At 39.0% G+C, this 15,416-nt stretch overlaps 2 protein-coding genes across 4 annotated transcripts; one reads left to right on the forward strand and one right to left on the reverse strand.

Annotated features, from left to right (window-relative positions):
* Window positions 1-370: 370 nt before the first annotated feature.
* tbc1d20 (TBC1 domain family, member 20) lies at window positions 371-7,194 on the forward strand. The gene is made up of 8 exons (XM_085457610.1): window positions 371-820; window positions 943-1,128; window positions 1,241-1,321; window positions 2,951-3,137; window positions 3,305-3,406; window positions 4,060-4,201; window positions 4,704-4,882; window positions 5,041-7,194. Exons 1-8 carry the CDS (start codon window positions 769-771, stop codon window positions 5,303-5,305), a joined length of 1,194 nt encoding a protein of 397 aa, XP_085313736.1. The 5' UTR covers window positions 371-768; the 3' UTR covers window positions 5,306-7,194.
* Window positions 7,195-7,742: 548 nt separating this feature from the next.
* On the reverse strand, window positions 7,743-15,071 carry rbck1 (RanBP-type and C3HC4-type zinc finger containing 1). 3 transcript variants are annotated; one of them, XM_085457608.1, is made up of 12 exons: window positions 14,809-15,071; window positions 14,291-14,435; window positions 13,871-13,967; window positions 12,058-12,256; window positions 11,780-11,922; window positions 11,499-11,672; window positions 10,863-11,023; window positions 10,016-10,112; window positions 9,645-9,824; window positions 9,456-9,554; window positions 8,610-8,753; window positions 7,743-8,510 (listed from the first exon to the last, which is right to left on the reverse strand). In XM_085457608.1, the coding sequence occupies exons 1-12, from the start codon at window positions 14,846-14,848 to the stop codon at window positions 8,430-8,432; spliced, it is 1,560 nt and encodes a 519-aa protein (XP_085313734.1). In that variant the 5' UTR covers window positions 14,849-15,071; the 3' UTR covers window positions 7,743-8,429. The 3 variants fall into 3 exon arrangements, with proteins under 3 accessions (XP_085313734.1, XP_085313733.1, XP_085313735.1); XM_085457607.1 differs by having other exon boundaries at window positions 14,291-14,438; XM_085457609.1 differs by lacking the exons at window positions 7,743-8,510; window positions 8,610-8,753; window positions 9,456-9,554 and having other exon boundaries at window positions 9,709-10,112; window positions 14,291-14,438.
* Window positions 15,072-15,416: the final 345 nt, after the last annotated feature.

A 15,416-nucleotide genomic window follows, 5' to 3' on the forward strand; every position in this document is an offset into this window, starting at 1 on the left:
TTATAGCGTTGTATTTTTTTCATCTTTGATCACATTTAATTCTTATATTTGTTATAAACGCATCCCATTCCAAATTAGGCCTGCTTAAGTTTATCATTTACTTAAAAAAAGATTTTAGACAGCACCACAATCTCTCAGAATTGTTTATAATTTTTATTATTATCATTATAAATTGGTTGTTAAGTCATAATTTTATATCAAGGAAAATACTGTTCCACACAGTTTGCAGACAGTTCTAGTTTATGTATTATATAAACCCGGTAGATAAGTATTGCCTGATGTTTTTTTTTTTTTGTTAGTGTTTTCCTGTTTCTAAAGTTTCGTTTCTTTACAGTAAAAATTGGGTCGACCCTACCCCTCCTCCTCCTCTTCCTGCTTTTCTTTCCTGCTACGTCATCACTCCGTATGAGCGGCTAGGCTAACTGTATCAGCTGTATACTTGGTTGCTTCCGCCAATGTAAACATGTAGCCGGTTTTTCGATTTAATCCAAGTGCTGGTAGGCGGTTGTTAACCTGTTTGTCAGTGGTCCCAGCAATGATGGCTGTGTTCCTAAAAATAGCCGCTATGGAACCAGGGCAGTGTAGCGCGAGCTTAGTAAATAGCTAACACTGAATAGCTAGTTATCTACCAGGCCGTGTTTTCATGGGGCATTGGTAATTAAACAGTTTTCATTGACAGCCACGCAAGGCTAAAACGGAGTTAGCAAAAACTAGGGAGAATGGAAAGTAGTGCTATCTAACGAGGACGCATCAAGACGTACAGACACCATGAAGAAGTCTAGAAATGTTGGAACATCGTCGCCAGTGAATGGAAAGCAAGGTAACGGTCGCTAACTGTGTCATGTCAACTGTTTGAGTACACTTCGGGGCGCTTTGCTAACAAATAAATAAACAAATGTGGGAGCATAGCTTCTAACAGTGAAACGATGTTGTCTGTTCCAGACTGGGACACCAGACGGAAGAGGAAAATAGCGGATATCACACAGGCACTGAGTGTGAGTCCAGTGGACGTAGCAGCTCTGAGGAGGATGGCTATCAGTGAAGGAGGACTGCTGACCGATGAGATACGGTGCCAGGTCTGGCCTAAGCTCCTCAACGTCCCCCTTGATGTCTTGAATCAAGAGCCAGGTATTATAATTGTTGACGATATGCAGTTGCGCGTCTCGCACCTCCTAATACAAAGGCTAGCAGTCAATGCATCATACAGTAATTGCTGGTGGCAACATTTTCATTTTTTCAGACACTGTAGACCGAGAAAATAACAAAGACTACAACCAGGTGTTGCTGGATGTCCAGCGTTCACTACGGAGGTTCCCACCTGGTGAGTGACCAATCCATGGCCAATTGTGTCTACATACACACACTGTAGACATGATATAGAGTGACTGTGTCATCATTTCTAATACAACTATAAATTCCTCCAGTTTCTTCACTGCTTTTCCAATTCATGGATTGTGGGGGCTGAAGCATATCCCAGATGTTATGGGAAAACTGAACCGGGTTGGCAAATTCTACTTGCAAATCTTGTATATTTTTAACCTTTGCTGACATGGACACAGGATCACCATCATTCTTTATATATTATTGGCCTTGTAGTGGGTTATGGTGTAAATGGCTAGAAGTTTTGTTGAGAAATGTTTTAATGTTTTGCCCATACATTGTTGACAAAACACTGTTTCTTCCATTGTAACCTTTAAATTAGGTAGTTATCCACCTGAAAAATAATCTGCATTTAATATTGTAATTATCAATGCAATATGAAAATGGCTTTGCTGCTACTAGCTGATATAGTGGCCTTTGCTGGTAGCCACTTGGCTTCGTTGCAGCTATATCTATTGCTCTCCACTGCAGGAATCTGTCGTGGTATTTTCTGTAAAAAAGAATGTCTGCAACATGGTCAGAGCTGTGGTCAAGCTATTTTATTACTGCATGAAGGAGAGCCAACACACATCACAGTTCAGTCATTCCAGCTCTGACCTTGGGACATCTCAGCTCCTCTTTTATACCCTCACACACAACTCTGTGTATCTTTTAGTTACAGCAGGTTTCTGTCCCACGGGATGTTACTGGGGAGAGGGCAACTCCCACTATCTTTTCCCAGGAAGCTCCTGGCACTGGTCAGCTAGGGAGTTTCGTCCTTCTACACCCCAACAGTTAGCAGATAACATAGTGAAACATTGTTAAGCAAAGCAAAGCAGTTTTTCACCATGTCATCCTGACACATATACTTCGGCTAAGCCTACAAAGGCTATACAAAAATCATACAGTGAAATTCTAACCACCTACATCTAAATATAATAATAATAATGGATTGCATTTATATAGCGCTTTTCTGGGCATCCAAACCGCTTTACAATTCCACTATTCATTCACTCTCATTCACACACTGGTGGAGGCAAGCTACAGTTGTAGCCACAGCTGCCCTGGGGCAGACTGACAGAAGCGAGGCTGCCATATCGCGCCATCACCCCTCTGGTCATCACCAGTAGGCGGTAGGTGAAGTGTCTTGCCCAAGGACACAACGACCGAGACTGTCCGAGCCGGGGCTCGAACCGGCAACCTTCTGATTACAAGACGAACTGCCAACTCTTGAGCCACGATCGCCCCAATAAATGTGAGGGTTAACTAGATTTTTCCCATTACAAATCCAATTCTCAAACCAAGACAATTGAGAATTCATATGATATACTCAAACGACATGCACTGAAATTGCTTTTCCATCTTTTTCAGCTAAATAAACTTTAGTTGAAAGAGCTACTATGGTGGTTAGCCTAACTCCAAATTTGAATTACATAGTTATTATTTTTTTAGTTGTGGAGACATTTTGAATGCCAATGTAAGCTAACAGCTGTATTTTATTTGAAAAATGCTGAACGGGCTGGTCTATTTAATTTTGAGCACTCAATGCACTTTCGATTCATATAGCGCTATTTTGGCTATGCATGCATAGGTATGCCAGATGAGCAGAGAGAGGGTCTCCAGGAAGAGTTAATCGACATCATCCTCAGAGTTCTGCAACGTAATCCCCAGCTGCACTACTACCAAGGATACCATGACATTGTCGTGACCTTTTTATTAGTTGTGGGAGAGCGTCTTGCAACTGCTCTAGTGGAGAAGCTCTCCACACATCACCTCAGGTACTTATCACAGACACAAATGAATCTACAGCAGGTTATTTTCTCTGCTACTTAATCTTCCACTTTTTTTTTTTGTATGCACAGTCTGTCCTTATTGCTTTATGCTTCAATAAAAATCATACTGTGAGGTATTAAAAAAATGCTGTCTGTCTTATTCTCTTTCTCAGGGACTTCATGGATCCCACTATGGACAACACAAAACACATTCTTAACTATCTGATGCCCATCATTGAAAGGGTCAACCCTGAGGTGCATGACTTCATGCAACAGTAAGATTCACTCCTATTCTAGTGAAAGTAGGCCAAATGGGTTTTGTTCTGCATTAGGATACAAGAGGATGTTAAACCTTGCATTTTTATTTTTTAGTGTGTTAAATGACAAGCCTGAGATTGCATACCCAACTTTTAATATTAGCTTCTTAAATTTACAGTAAAGAATTGTGCATGCAATAGTAATTTTTTTCCTTTAGACAGAAAATCTTTTAGCGTCTGTTGTAATGACAGTACATCATCATACTAATGATGATCATTAGTATGACCCTTTACTACTTTGGCATATCTACAGCAGTGTCTCCTTTAAACAGCTAAGGTTAATGTTAAAACAGGTACAACTATAAAATGAAAGCTGTTTTAGGTGAAGGAATGAAGGGTGACTGCTCTTACATCACACTGATCCAATTATGATAGCTCAAGTTTCAGTTGTAAGGCATCCACGTCATTAAGGCTGCAACCAAAGGTTACCATTACAGCTGGCCTTCATGTTTGATTTTCAGTTCCTGATTATATCATAAATATATAAAGTATATAAAGTTGTAGAAATTTCTGGTTGTAGGTGCTATATAGAGTACTTTAAGTGGAGCAGTTGGCAAACTAAATAGTTGTGTGTGTCATTGTAAGCTGATCTCATCACTTGTCATTTTAAGGGCTGAGGTGGGTACAGTCTTTGCTCTCAGTTGGCTCATCACATGGTTTGGCCATGTCCTATCAGACTTCCGCCATGTTGTCCGGTTGTATGACTTCTTCCTGGCCTGCCATCCATTGATGCCCATCTATTTTGCTGCTGTGGTGAGTTTCCTGTTTCCTGGTTTGTCTCTCAGAGACACTCCCCAAACATCAAGTTACTTTAACACTACATGAATTACATATTCTAAATCAGTGTAAGAATAAACCATTTATATAATCTCCATTTGTGCATATGGAAAGCTCATATTTTTTCACTGTGCAAAGGCCATTGTGACAGCTGAAGATATGGATAATGTTGTATTCATGAGGGTTGTGGAAACCAATTTGGTAATGGTTGAGCATTTATTGACATTATATGTGGCTAATCAATCAATCCCTTTATTAGTATTATTATTATTAGATCAATGCAGTGATGTCAGATCAGTTCTTCTTTTTAAGTTGCCCCTATTTAGTTTAATTTAGTCGGGTGTGTTATTTTAAATGATTACATCTCTAATGGGAATGGCTTCTTATTTCTGTATGAATGTATCATTGTTTTCCTTGACAAATATGCTGTTTACATCTCTATGTTTATATTGGTATGCAAATTGTATTTATGTTGTAGATCGTGCTGTACAGAGAGGAGGAGGTATTGGAGTGTGAATGTGATATGGCCATGGTTCATCACCTGCTATCCCAGATTCCCCAGGATCTACCCTATGAGACGCTCATCAGCCGAGCAGGAGACCTCTTTGTACAGTTTCCCCCCTCTGAATTGGCTAGAGAGGCTGCTTCACATGAAAGGTAAGTTCTTATAGTTATTTTAGTTGTATGAAACTGTCATCACTGATTTTTCTTATATACTAATACTCACATTTTAGTTTCTTCTACTTCAAAAACTGCAGTTACTCACTTTCAATAAAACCTTTTTCTGTCTCTCTACATGTATCTGTCTCTTTAAGCATGGCAAGCTCTACCTTTAAGGACTTTGAACTTGCATCTGCGCAGCAACGACCAGACTCAGTTCTCCGTCGCAGACGCAGACAAAAGCAGGCTGCACTGGAGAGCTCAGGAGTGAGCTCTGTAGTTGCAGTGGCCCAACCTTCAGCAGCACGGCGGTTTGTTCGACTTGCAGTCATGGGTCTCACAGTGGCTTTAGGGGCAGCAGCTCTTGCTGTGGTCAATACTGCTCTTGAGTGGGCCCCCAAGCTAGACTTATTTCCTTGAACTGCTTTTCTTTTACACCAACACTCCATGTATTCTGTCCTCTACTAAATCAAGCTGGTGGGTCTGCTATCAAGAACCCTTTAATGGTTTAAACCACAAACCGCGGAGTCGGCAACACTGTCTCGGTGCACTCTCTAAAGTCGAGGATGTCTTTCTACTCTGTGTAGGGTTTGTCAAGCCTTTTTGCTTTGTAATTCCTGAATAGGCACCAGTGTAAATGCTGCTGTTGTTCTGAATTGAAGAATATAATGAAGAGACTATGTATAAGAACCATTATTGATGGTCATCACGAAAGCTTATTTATATTTAGTATTAAAATAATTTGAAGGCATTATCCTCACAGGGATTTGCAGAAAACTTGGCAGACTCACTACATTTGAAACTGCTGCCAATTACGAGCGCCTGAGTGAATGTGTGTGTTTGTGTGTGTAGTTGAGTGTGTGCGCAGTCACAAACCATTTGTAATCTATTTGATACCTGGACCAAATAGGGAATTCCTGAATTCTCGCTTTGTAAAATTTACTGTTTGTTAATTTTAAGGTAAGTAACTGTATAGAAACATGACACGCAGGCACTTTAAGGGTCACCATTTCATTATTTTTAGATCATTTTGTGTATTTCATTAGTTATGTTTAACCCTTTCAGTAAGCGTATAAAGGTATCTTCTCTAAAGGACCGAGTATCTTTAACACATCAGCAGCTGTTACCCATGACTTGGTTAAATGAAACTGGTCTTACAAAAGTAAATACATTGTAGCTTACTTGAAGTTTTTGTTTGCCTAAACATATATTTGAGAATATGCCCTCGCAATACAATATAGCTTTCATCGCCCAGGAAAATAGTATAAGAGTAGCTAAGTGATAACTTTTAAGTTATTTAATGCTTGCACACACACACACACACCTGAAAATGAGTTTGTGTTTTGTGTACCCAAATAACTAGTTTATGTAAAAAAAAAAAAAAAAAAAAAAAATTCTAGAGAAGATGGTCATATCCTAATAGTTCCCACAATATGGTCATTCACCAAATGCCTAGTAACCGTAAATATCAGAGGTGGAATAAGTAAAATTAAGTTGATATTGTTGTCTTCTTATTAGCAGTATAGCAGACCTGGCTTGTACTGACTGCATTAGTTTTGTAAAATCACTTTGATTTGATAGTTGCTTTTACTCAGTTTGTTTGGAAGGGTGCTCCTTTTAGAGAAGTGCCTGGGCCTTCATATTAATTCTGTCTAATATTTTAGATTTATACGTGATTTTTTTTTTTGCTTGATTTGAGCAGATGCTCCTTTGTAAAGTGATTTGAGTGTAGAATTGGTCCACGGTACCAGATTGTTCCAGTCATTGACATTAAAATCACATCCTTAAATAAGAGATTTCATTTTAATAGGGTTTCGTTTATTGTCAGTCATTTGAAAACCCACAGTTCTTGTTTCAAATATCAGCCTTGAGTTCTTGCCCCCTACCGGGACACAGAACTGGTAGTCCTCTAAAAACTTCTTAATTGGGTGAAACTCATCAAAGTGATTTTATTTGATGCTTTTTTTCTATGTGAAGCTGAAGGCTTGATGCTCCAGTGCTGTGCTGTGTTTGATTGGTTTATTGGCCTTGTATTGAGCCTCTCATTCAGCTGGTAAGGGATCTGCAAGCTGACTGAAATGAAGGTGACTGGCACATGTCCAAGGATGCTCTTATGCTCCTAAGAGCTTAGTTGTTGAGCATTGTAATGCAGGACGTATCTGCACTCAGCGGTGTTCATTTATTTTCATTGCACTAAATGATTTATCTGCCTTTTATGTTTATTTTTGTTACTATTGGACTGTCTACTAATGTAAAGTTGTACAAGAGAATGCTAATAAACTAGAGTGAAAAGGTTTTATGCATTTGGATTCAGGCTTACGTTTTTATTCAGAATATTTTCTATGACTATATAGTGTGTTTTTCAGGATTTCTCAAATTCAGGTTTTAGCTGCCCTCTGACGGCTTCTGCTAGACCACATTAGCCTCAATTGTCCTTTGTGACTTCAGTTCCTTAGGCTTCTTAACATATTTAGATTAGTGCTATGGTTCTAATAAGAAATAATAATTAAGGATACAGAAGATGACAAAGTTGAACATCGTCAGATGCTTGAGCTGATCTTAAGCTCATTTTTAAAATCTGTTTAGATATACAGTTACATCATAATGTCCATATTTAAAATACATGGTGCTTCATGACTCAAGACATAGAATGTAAAGCCTAACAACAAGCTTTAATGCAACATCACATATAATTTATGTGTAGTAATTTAGTTCCTGTAATTCTTTAGGAATTAATACAGGAATTAGTTGCAGAGAAAGACATTATACACATGATACTTTATAGCCATTAAGTGCATTAGAGCAATCTGTTTTTCATTATGAGTACATTCATTCAATGTAAACAAAAAGAAAAGTCTGATTTGTCGACTGAACAATCCCATAACCAGCCATTTATTTTAATAACATATCAAACAAAAACAGTAACTTTAAACAGAAAGTGCTGACCATTTATATTGGTAAGACCTTAATAGTACTTATAACCACAACTGCCCTGGTGTTTGATAGATAAAATTCTTAGTTGTAAAATAAATTAATGAAAAATATTGCTATTTATCATCAGACTTTATAGACAAAATAAACAAGAAAGCCCTTATCATGCACCGTCATCTTTGGAGTGCTAATATTATATACTGTATAAGCACAAAGACCTTTTGCATCTTTGTTCAGAAAAGTAAAATGTTACCTCAGTATGCGTGTTCTGATAAATTCTGAGTCGAATCCAAACTCAAGTAAATAGTATCACAATTGGCTCATTGAACTAGAAGAAAGCAATAGCTAGAGATAAGAAGGTATTGTGGCAAAAAAACTCCAAGTATAACTGTTTTCCCCCTCACACTGTACTAACAACAGTTTTTAATACACCTGGATGCATTGCAAGCAAGATAGATGATGAGTTTTGTCCATATACCAGTGAAAGAGAGGGTGAAATAAATCAAACTACCATTAAATCGGAGATCTGAGCACGAGATGTGGTTTGAATTTATCCAGACAGTGTAATCGCTTTCACTGGAGGTTCTAATATGAGTTCATTAGTGTTCTTCCCTCAGTGACAGTTTTGGCAGTTAGGATGACAGGGCTGATTATTGACTCGACATCTACATCCACCAGTTATGTCACCGCTGCCCTGTAAAAAAGAAAAGAAAGAAATGAGAACCATGTCTCAGACACACAATAGAGAAACCTTTCTGAATATGTTTATCTATCTTAATGCATATATATTTACATTTGGGCCCCATCGAGCTTGTTTAGTGACCCAACAGATTTCTGTTTTGCACATCAAGCAGCAGATCCAGTCACATCCATCTTTTTTCTGGACAATGATGTCACACCGTGGGCATTTCATGGCTTCCCCATTCTGCAGCAGGCTCTGTAGTTGAATACAGTGAAACAGTGTGAAGTAGCCATAGAGGAAAATGCCTGAGAGGGTGATTTTAAAAAGTACAGAAAAACATCAACATAATACAATTTATCCACTTGACTCAAAATCTGAATATAATATGATCTAACTTTGCTGTATTCCATAAAGTAAAGCCCCGTATCAATCCAATGCCTAAATCCTTGCCATAGCCTGCATATAAAAGATGGACCTAGCCACTGCATGCAACTAAACAGAACAGATACATTTACAGCATGTGTTGAATACCACAAGGTTATTAGACAGAAGGTGTTAAGAGCGCAACAGATCACCACAGCCCTTGTTTCCGCCACAGAGAAACAAAGGCTTCCCAAAGCTTGCTTCACCCTTAATAATGACACTAGTCTAAGATACACCTGAGGATTTGGAAACTGCCTCCTTAAGCAGCCATTAATGAAAGAACATTTAATTGTAAAAAAAATGACTGATTGTTCTATGATTTATTTTACAGGGTTAAGATTCTACAAAATTGCCTATTTGGTTTATTTCACTCTGGATAAGAGAAAAATTATAGTCCTTGATAAGAGACAATGTATTATTTTGTTTGTAATGTCATTTGTGTTCTGCTTCTTGATCCACATTGCTTTGCTTTGCCAGCATTCATAGATTTTCACTGTTCAGGGTAATTAACAAAGCACTTTAAAGTTGACTTACCTCCAGCATCTGTTTAGTTTTCTGAGCTGCTTCATCATTCTCTGCTCTTACACGCAGGTCATCCTGGTAGTCCTTGCAATTCATGTCTTTGTGGATGGCCTGAAAAATATACGTCCTTTACATCTGGCGCCCTCTCTATTACACGAAATGAAACTTTGTTCAGTTAAGGTATTAACGTAACAAAGGTACCCTGCAGAGAATGCAGTTGGTTTCGTCGCAGAGTTCACAGTGAAATTCATTGACTTCATCCTCATAGATGCACCACCCACGACAGTTGGGAGTCTGACAGTGGAAGCTGTGCTCTGAGCGGCTCTCTGCAATGCTCAGACGCAACTCCAGAAACCGCTGGTGTTCCTCTTCCGTGAGCAGCTGGACCCAGGATTATACCATAAACAATAACAGAGACATATGAAGAGTAAGAGATTACATACTGTGTGGCTGTCAACATATTTGCTTCTCTTAAAGTTATTGTCTGTGTTATTTTTTGGGAAAGGTGATGTATGACTGTCAAACATAGACCATGTGAAGGTTAAGGTTGTGTCCCCGTGGCTTACACTCACCTCTTTGATCTCTCGGTCCAGTAATTTGCTGTCACAGTTGTCAGGACAGGACACCTCAGCATCTTGACTGTTTACTATTGTCCCTTTTAGACACTCCCTGAGTAATCACATACACGTCATTATATACATAAAATATTAAGCACAATGCACATTTTGCATACACTGACTCTTATTATTCAAAACGAGCATACATATGAAACACTGCATATGCATAAAGTTGATATACACAAAAGAAATGACACATGTAGTTAAAATTATAGGAGAAGAAGGTGTTTCGGGTCTAAAACAAGACTTGCACCAAGACATGGTTCAAAAAGATGCTTGAGGGGTACAGAATAAATTAGCTAAAGATTTAAATCCCACTGAAATGTTGTGAGTGAACCAGGCAGTACATGCAAGAAAACTCACCACTGTAGCCCATCTTGCCGAGCTGGCAGCCCATATGAGAAAGACTATTGCAGGGGCCTAGTTCTCCCCCAGACCATTTCCTGCATATTTCCCCTCTGACTCATACTACTAAAATGCCAAATCTTTTCTGTTTTGTTTTGTTTTTAAATAAAGGCTCTTTTTCAAAAGTCAGTTGTAAGTCAAGTGTGTCATGTAACTCCACTGTACAGTTAGTAGTAACAGTAGTAAATGCAATGGCTAGATTTGTACAGGCATCAAATTGATGATGACATTAGATGCACTTTGGTAAAGGACGTTATTGCGAAGGTCTAGCAGCAGGGAAGTTGGGATATGGTATGGGTGGTGTAAAGGTCAATGTTAGCTAATCAGAAAGTGACCAAGAAAGCAGACAGAATTTGATAATTTTTCTGTCATGTTACAAAGCTATTTTCTGTCATACCTGCAGAAGGTATGGAGACATTCTCTGAGCACGATGCCCTCTCCTGGCTGCAGATTACTGAAGCAAATTGGACAATCTGCCTCGTTGGCATTTGGGATAAGGTTCTGTTCTTCTGTTGCCAACAAGTGCAAATAGTTCTCTTCTCGTTCCATCCGCTGAGCCTTTATCACAGAGTAGCATGCGCAGCAGAGGTTCAGATAAACTGCATGACTCATTACAAACATAGTAATTTAGCTTTTCCCGAAGATAGAAAGTGAAAGCTGAGAAGTTTTATTGTGGCCCGAAAGTCAGCTCTCATTATTCTTTAATGGTAATGTGTGGCAAATCATCTAGGAACAATGCGTAGTTTAAAATGTGGAATTTAAACAAAAAAGTGACACAAAAACAAGATTTAATGAGTTAATTAAACTGATGGTTTTTCTCTTTCTTTCTGTCTGTTTCTTTTATAACAAATATACCGATGTTTTAATATAAACATTAAATTTTTCTTTAAAACCTGTCAAGCACAAATCTTATTTCCTATAATATTTCAGGTTTTCCCATGACCCCAGGTGATTAGGGTTATTTCACACATAAATGTGAGACCGTGTTAAAAGGATTTAATTTTAGCTGTTTTTTAACAAGCAGCACTTTTACCTGTTCGTACTGCATCATGGCAAGTGTTTCCTGCTGGATCCTCTTAATCTCCTCCTCATCTGGCTGGTAGATGTCAGGCACAGTGTATTCTGCTGGCCGTTCCCCTCCGCACATCTCACAGCCAGGACGTGTTGGCTTGTTCAGATATGTACACACTGAACAGGCCCATCCCAACTGCAAGACATACAATATGTTTACACATCTCTAAAACATGCACTACTGTATTTAAACAATTATATGTGCAGGCCCATTGCTAAAGCAGGGTCTAGTTGTGTTCTGACCTGAGGTTTAGGAGCCACAGGAGGCTTGGGTACAGTAGCAGTTTGGTCTCTAGGAGGAAGAGGAGGAGGAACTATCTTCTCACCACCACCTCCATCCAGACCTCTGGGAAACAGCTGCAGTGGTTGCATCGACTCCATGATACCTAATAATATATTTTAATTGTATAAAACTTCAGTGTTATTAAACATCAATACGGCATACTTTGCTGTCTGTATTTATCATAGCCAAAGCACTTCTTCTTATCGTTCAAAAGGTAAGACAACTGTTTACTACTTACCATCTATACGTTGTTGCTCCTGGTCCAGGTTGTGCTGATGCCGTGTGAGATGAGCAGCATGGGCAGACCTGATAAACAGGAAAGCCTGGTCTCCACTATTTCGAATCCCATGGCTATATAATGTTTCCTGGTCCTGAGCTAGCCGCTTCCCAATCACCCAGCGCTGCAGCAGTGGGTGGAACCCAAAATCTTGGCTGATCTTTGAATATAAAAGAAAAGAAAAAGTAACTCGTCCACTGGAATTTCAATGTGGCTTAACAAAATGCAGTGAAACTTTAAAGACAATAACATAAGCCAGCTGGTGTACTACCACTTCCTAAAGGGTAATAAACACTTTAATGCATAGAAGACATCAAGAATGGTCAGGAGGGTTTTGATCTCTTGTAGCACTGTGGGGTTGTTTTTGTATGAATCGGTGCACAACTTTGCTACTGTGTGTATGTGGTAAGGTTACTATAGTTAACTAACACCAAACTGAAAACTAAAACTAGATGTGAAAAAACTTTTACTTAACTAACATTTAAAAAAAATAATACATACTAGACTTTGGAAAAATAAAACCAACTGAAATGATTTTGTGAACTTGGAACATGAACTCAAATGAAATAAAAAATAGAAAAGAGGAAACATCCTTAGTTTTAGTATTTATTCGTTTGGTAAAAATGTCACGGCCAGGCGGATCAGCTGATCAGCTGATCAGCTCTCTCTCTCTCTCTCTCTCTCTCTCTCTCTCGCCGGCGCGAAACTCACTGTGGGTTCACGCCCTTGGCCCAGGCCCTCGACAGATAAGACACCTGGGTCTCATTAAGACGATCAGCAGTTAAACCAGGAGGCGACTGCTGTTCATCGCTGGATCGTTGTCTACCATGCGTTAGTGAAGCCAAGCTACAGCAAGTCTAGTTAAGAGTATTTTCCTTTGTGTGTCGTACTTAACCCTGACTCCCTGCCTACAGAGCTTCCTGGATTTTCCCCTGTGTGATTTCTGTGTGGCAGTGTCGGAGTGTGAGCCTGTGATCGTTTGTGTGGATGATCTGAAGAACGCGTGCTTCCCCCCTGGACTTCCCTGGAGACCCCTTCTTCCCTCACTCAGCTGTATATAGCAACCCCCGCACCTTCTTGTATATACACCAGGTGAATTGTAAATAAATCCTTCTTGTGAGCATCAGAACCGGAGTCCTGCGCTTGAGTCCTCCTCCAAACCGTAACAAAAAATTTGTTATCACAGCTTGGCTGAGGAGACTTTGATGAAGATGTTTATTAAGACTTTGGATATCTACAAGAATGAGTCAACTGTTTGAAAAACGTTTTGTGTTTTTAAGGTAATAGGATACTTACAATCTTTATAATACTTATAATGACTTTCCTAACTTTTACCTTTAGTGTATACGTGCTAGACAATAAAACAGTAAAACTAAAAGTGAAACTTCTAAAAACAAGACTAAAATTGAAATGAGCAAACTCACTTTGGACACGAAGTCTGAAATAAAGCTGAATTTAAAATAAAAATAGAAAAGACTGCTTGCTGATAAACACTGATATAAACAATACTGAATTGCATTTAGGGGCAAGGCTTTACTGACAAATGATACACTCCATGATACACTCACTGCATTATTATGAGTGATGCATAAACATTTTTGGTTACAAGAAAACTTCACAAGTAGCCTTTAATAGATCATAGCTCAGCTCCATTTTAGGTTTTATATGTGTAATGTATCATAGGTTGGTAAGAAAATATTTACGTAAAAAAAAATAATAATAAAAGAACAGAAGAAAATTGCCTCTTGTGTTGCGTGTGCTTTCACATCAGTACCTTGTCTTTTAATTGTGCAATTGTCATGCCAGTAGCAACCTCAAGAATCACAGGGATATTGTCTTCTGACTGTCCATCCTCCACTCCAACCTTCAACCTGTAGAACAGGAACAACAGAACATGTCAGCCCTCTACTATTTTCACTTGAACATTCATGTCCATTCATTCGTGTTCTTATTTTGGTATTTCCAGCATGTAACCACAGACAAACAGTCATATATGCATGTTTTGTTTTTTTGGCACTTGGCCTTAATTCTTGTTTACATTGCATGCTTCCAAATTAAAACAGAGCCCATCTAAAAATAAAAAGGGGAACTCTTCCCCCATAAACAGCAGCGTCTGTGGTATTACTGTCATGGAGGCATTTTAAGAAACAGGGAAGTACACACAGGCATATCCCCACACACTGCTGTGTCCCACCTTATGGATTCCTGGGGGTAGATCTGACTGTTGATGTTGACTGACACCCGGACGGAGAGCTGAGTCAGCCTCTGGCACAGTTTAGCTGCTTCTTCAGAGTCCCCGCTGCTGAGGGCTTCAGTCAGAGACCGGGCAAGCTCCTCCGCTTCTTCGCGAGCAAAGGAAGAGGGGCGTCACGTGACTTATTGTCAGCATAACTCGTTTTTCTTTAATTCTTCGTATTATCAATTGATTTCTTTCTATCCTCTATGCCAACATACACGTACGTAGCAATGGTAAATGAACATTACGAAATTGATAGTGGCTTGTCTGTTGATTTTGACAATATAAAGCGTTGAGTCTTACCAAAACAACAGTGACACTTTCACAATCTCTACACTAAGAAATCGATAGCAAGCAGTGACACACACAAAACGCTTTCTGTTTCACTAGGACAGCTCTGAGATCTTATAAAACGTAGTTGTCAAGAAGTATTTGGAGTCTTCATAACAAAATCGAAAGTTAATTGAGCTGCTTACCCTCAGTCAGATCGACCCTCGGTGCCACCTCTGAAGCCATTACTACACGGGAGGTAATAAAATTATTAAGCTGCTTGGCAGCTGTAACGAAACACAGCTGCCTTTAAAACTATTTCAGGCAATACTTCCTCAGTCCTCATCCGACAGAGCCTTTCCAAGTTCGGCTTAAGGTTAAGAAAGGCAGCTATAGGGCCAAAGAGAGCCAAGTAGAAGTCAGAAGTACCACTCTAGCGTCGCTTTCTCACTTCTCAGTCCCTGTCAGGTAGAACGGAAAGTGAAACTGACTCACGCCCAGGAAGAGATATTTTTAAAGGATCGCTTTGGAATTTATTTCGCTCCACCCCTCGTTGACACTTTTTTGTTCCTATCTAAATCAGTTAAATGCATTATTGTAAAACTAAAAACCACACGAATAAGTCCAAAAATAAATAACAGCCGATGCATGAAATCTAATTATAAATTCACCCCCTTTAAAAAAACAAACAAAAAAAACCCCATCTGAAATGGTGACTTCTCGCATCCAGCAGATGGCAGTGTATGTCAAAGGCTGAACTCATTTTAACATTCAGGTTTTACAACTTTGGACCTAATATTTAATTCAGATTAAT

This window comes from Copadichromis virginalis, linkage group LG5 (assembly GCF_057382275.1).
Source record: "Copadichromis virginalis isolate Kocher_CV1m ecotype Utaka linkage group LG5, C_Virginalis_male_GT1.1, whole genome shotgun sequence".
NCBI classification, from domain to species: domain Eukaryota; kingdom Metazoa; phylum Chordata; class Actinopteri; order Cichliformes; family Cichlidae; genus Copadichromis; species Copadichromis virginalis.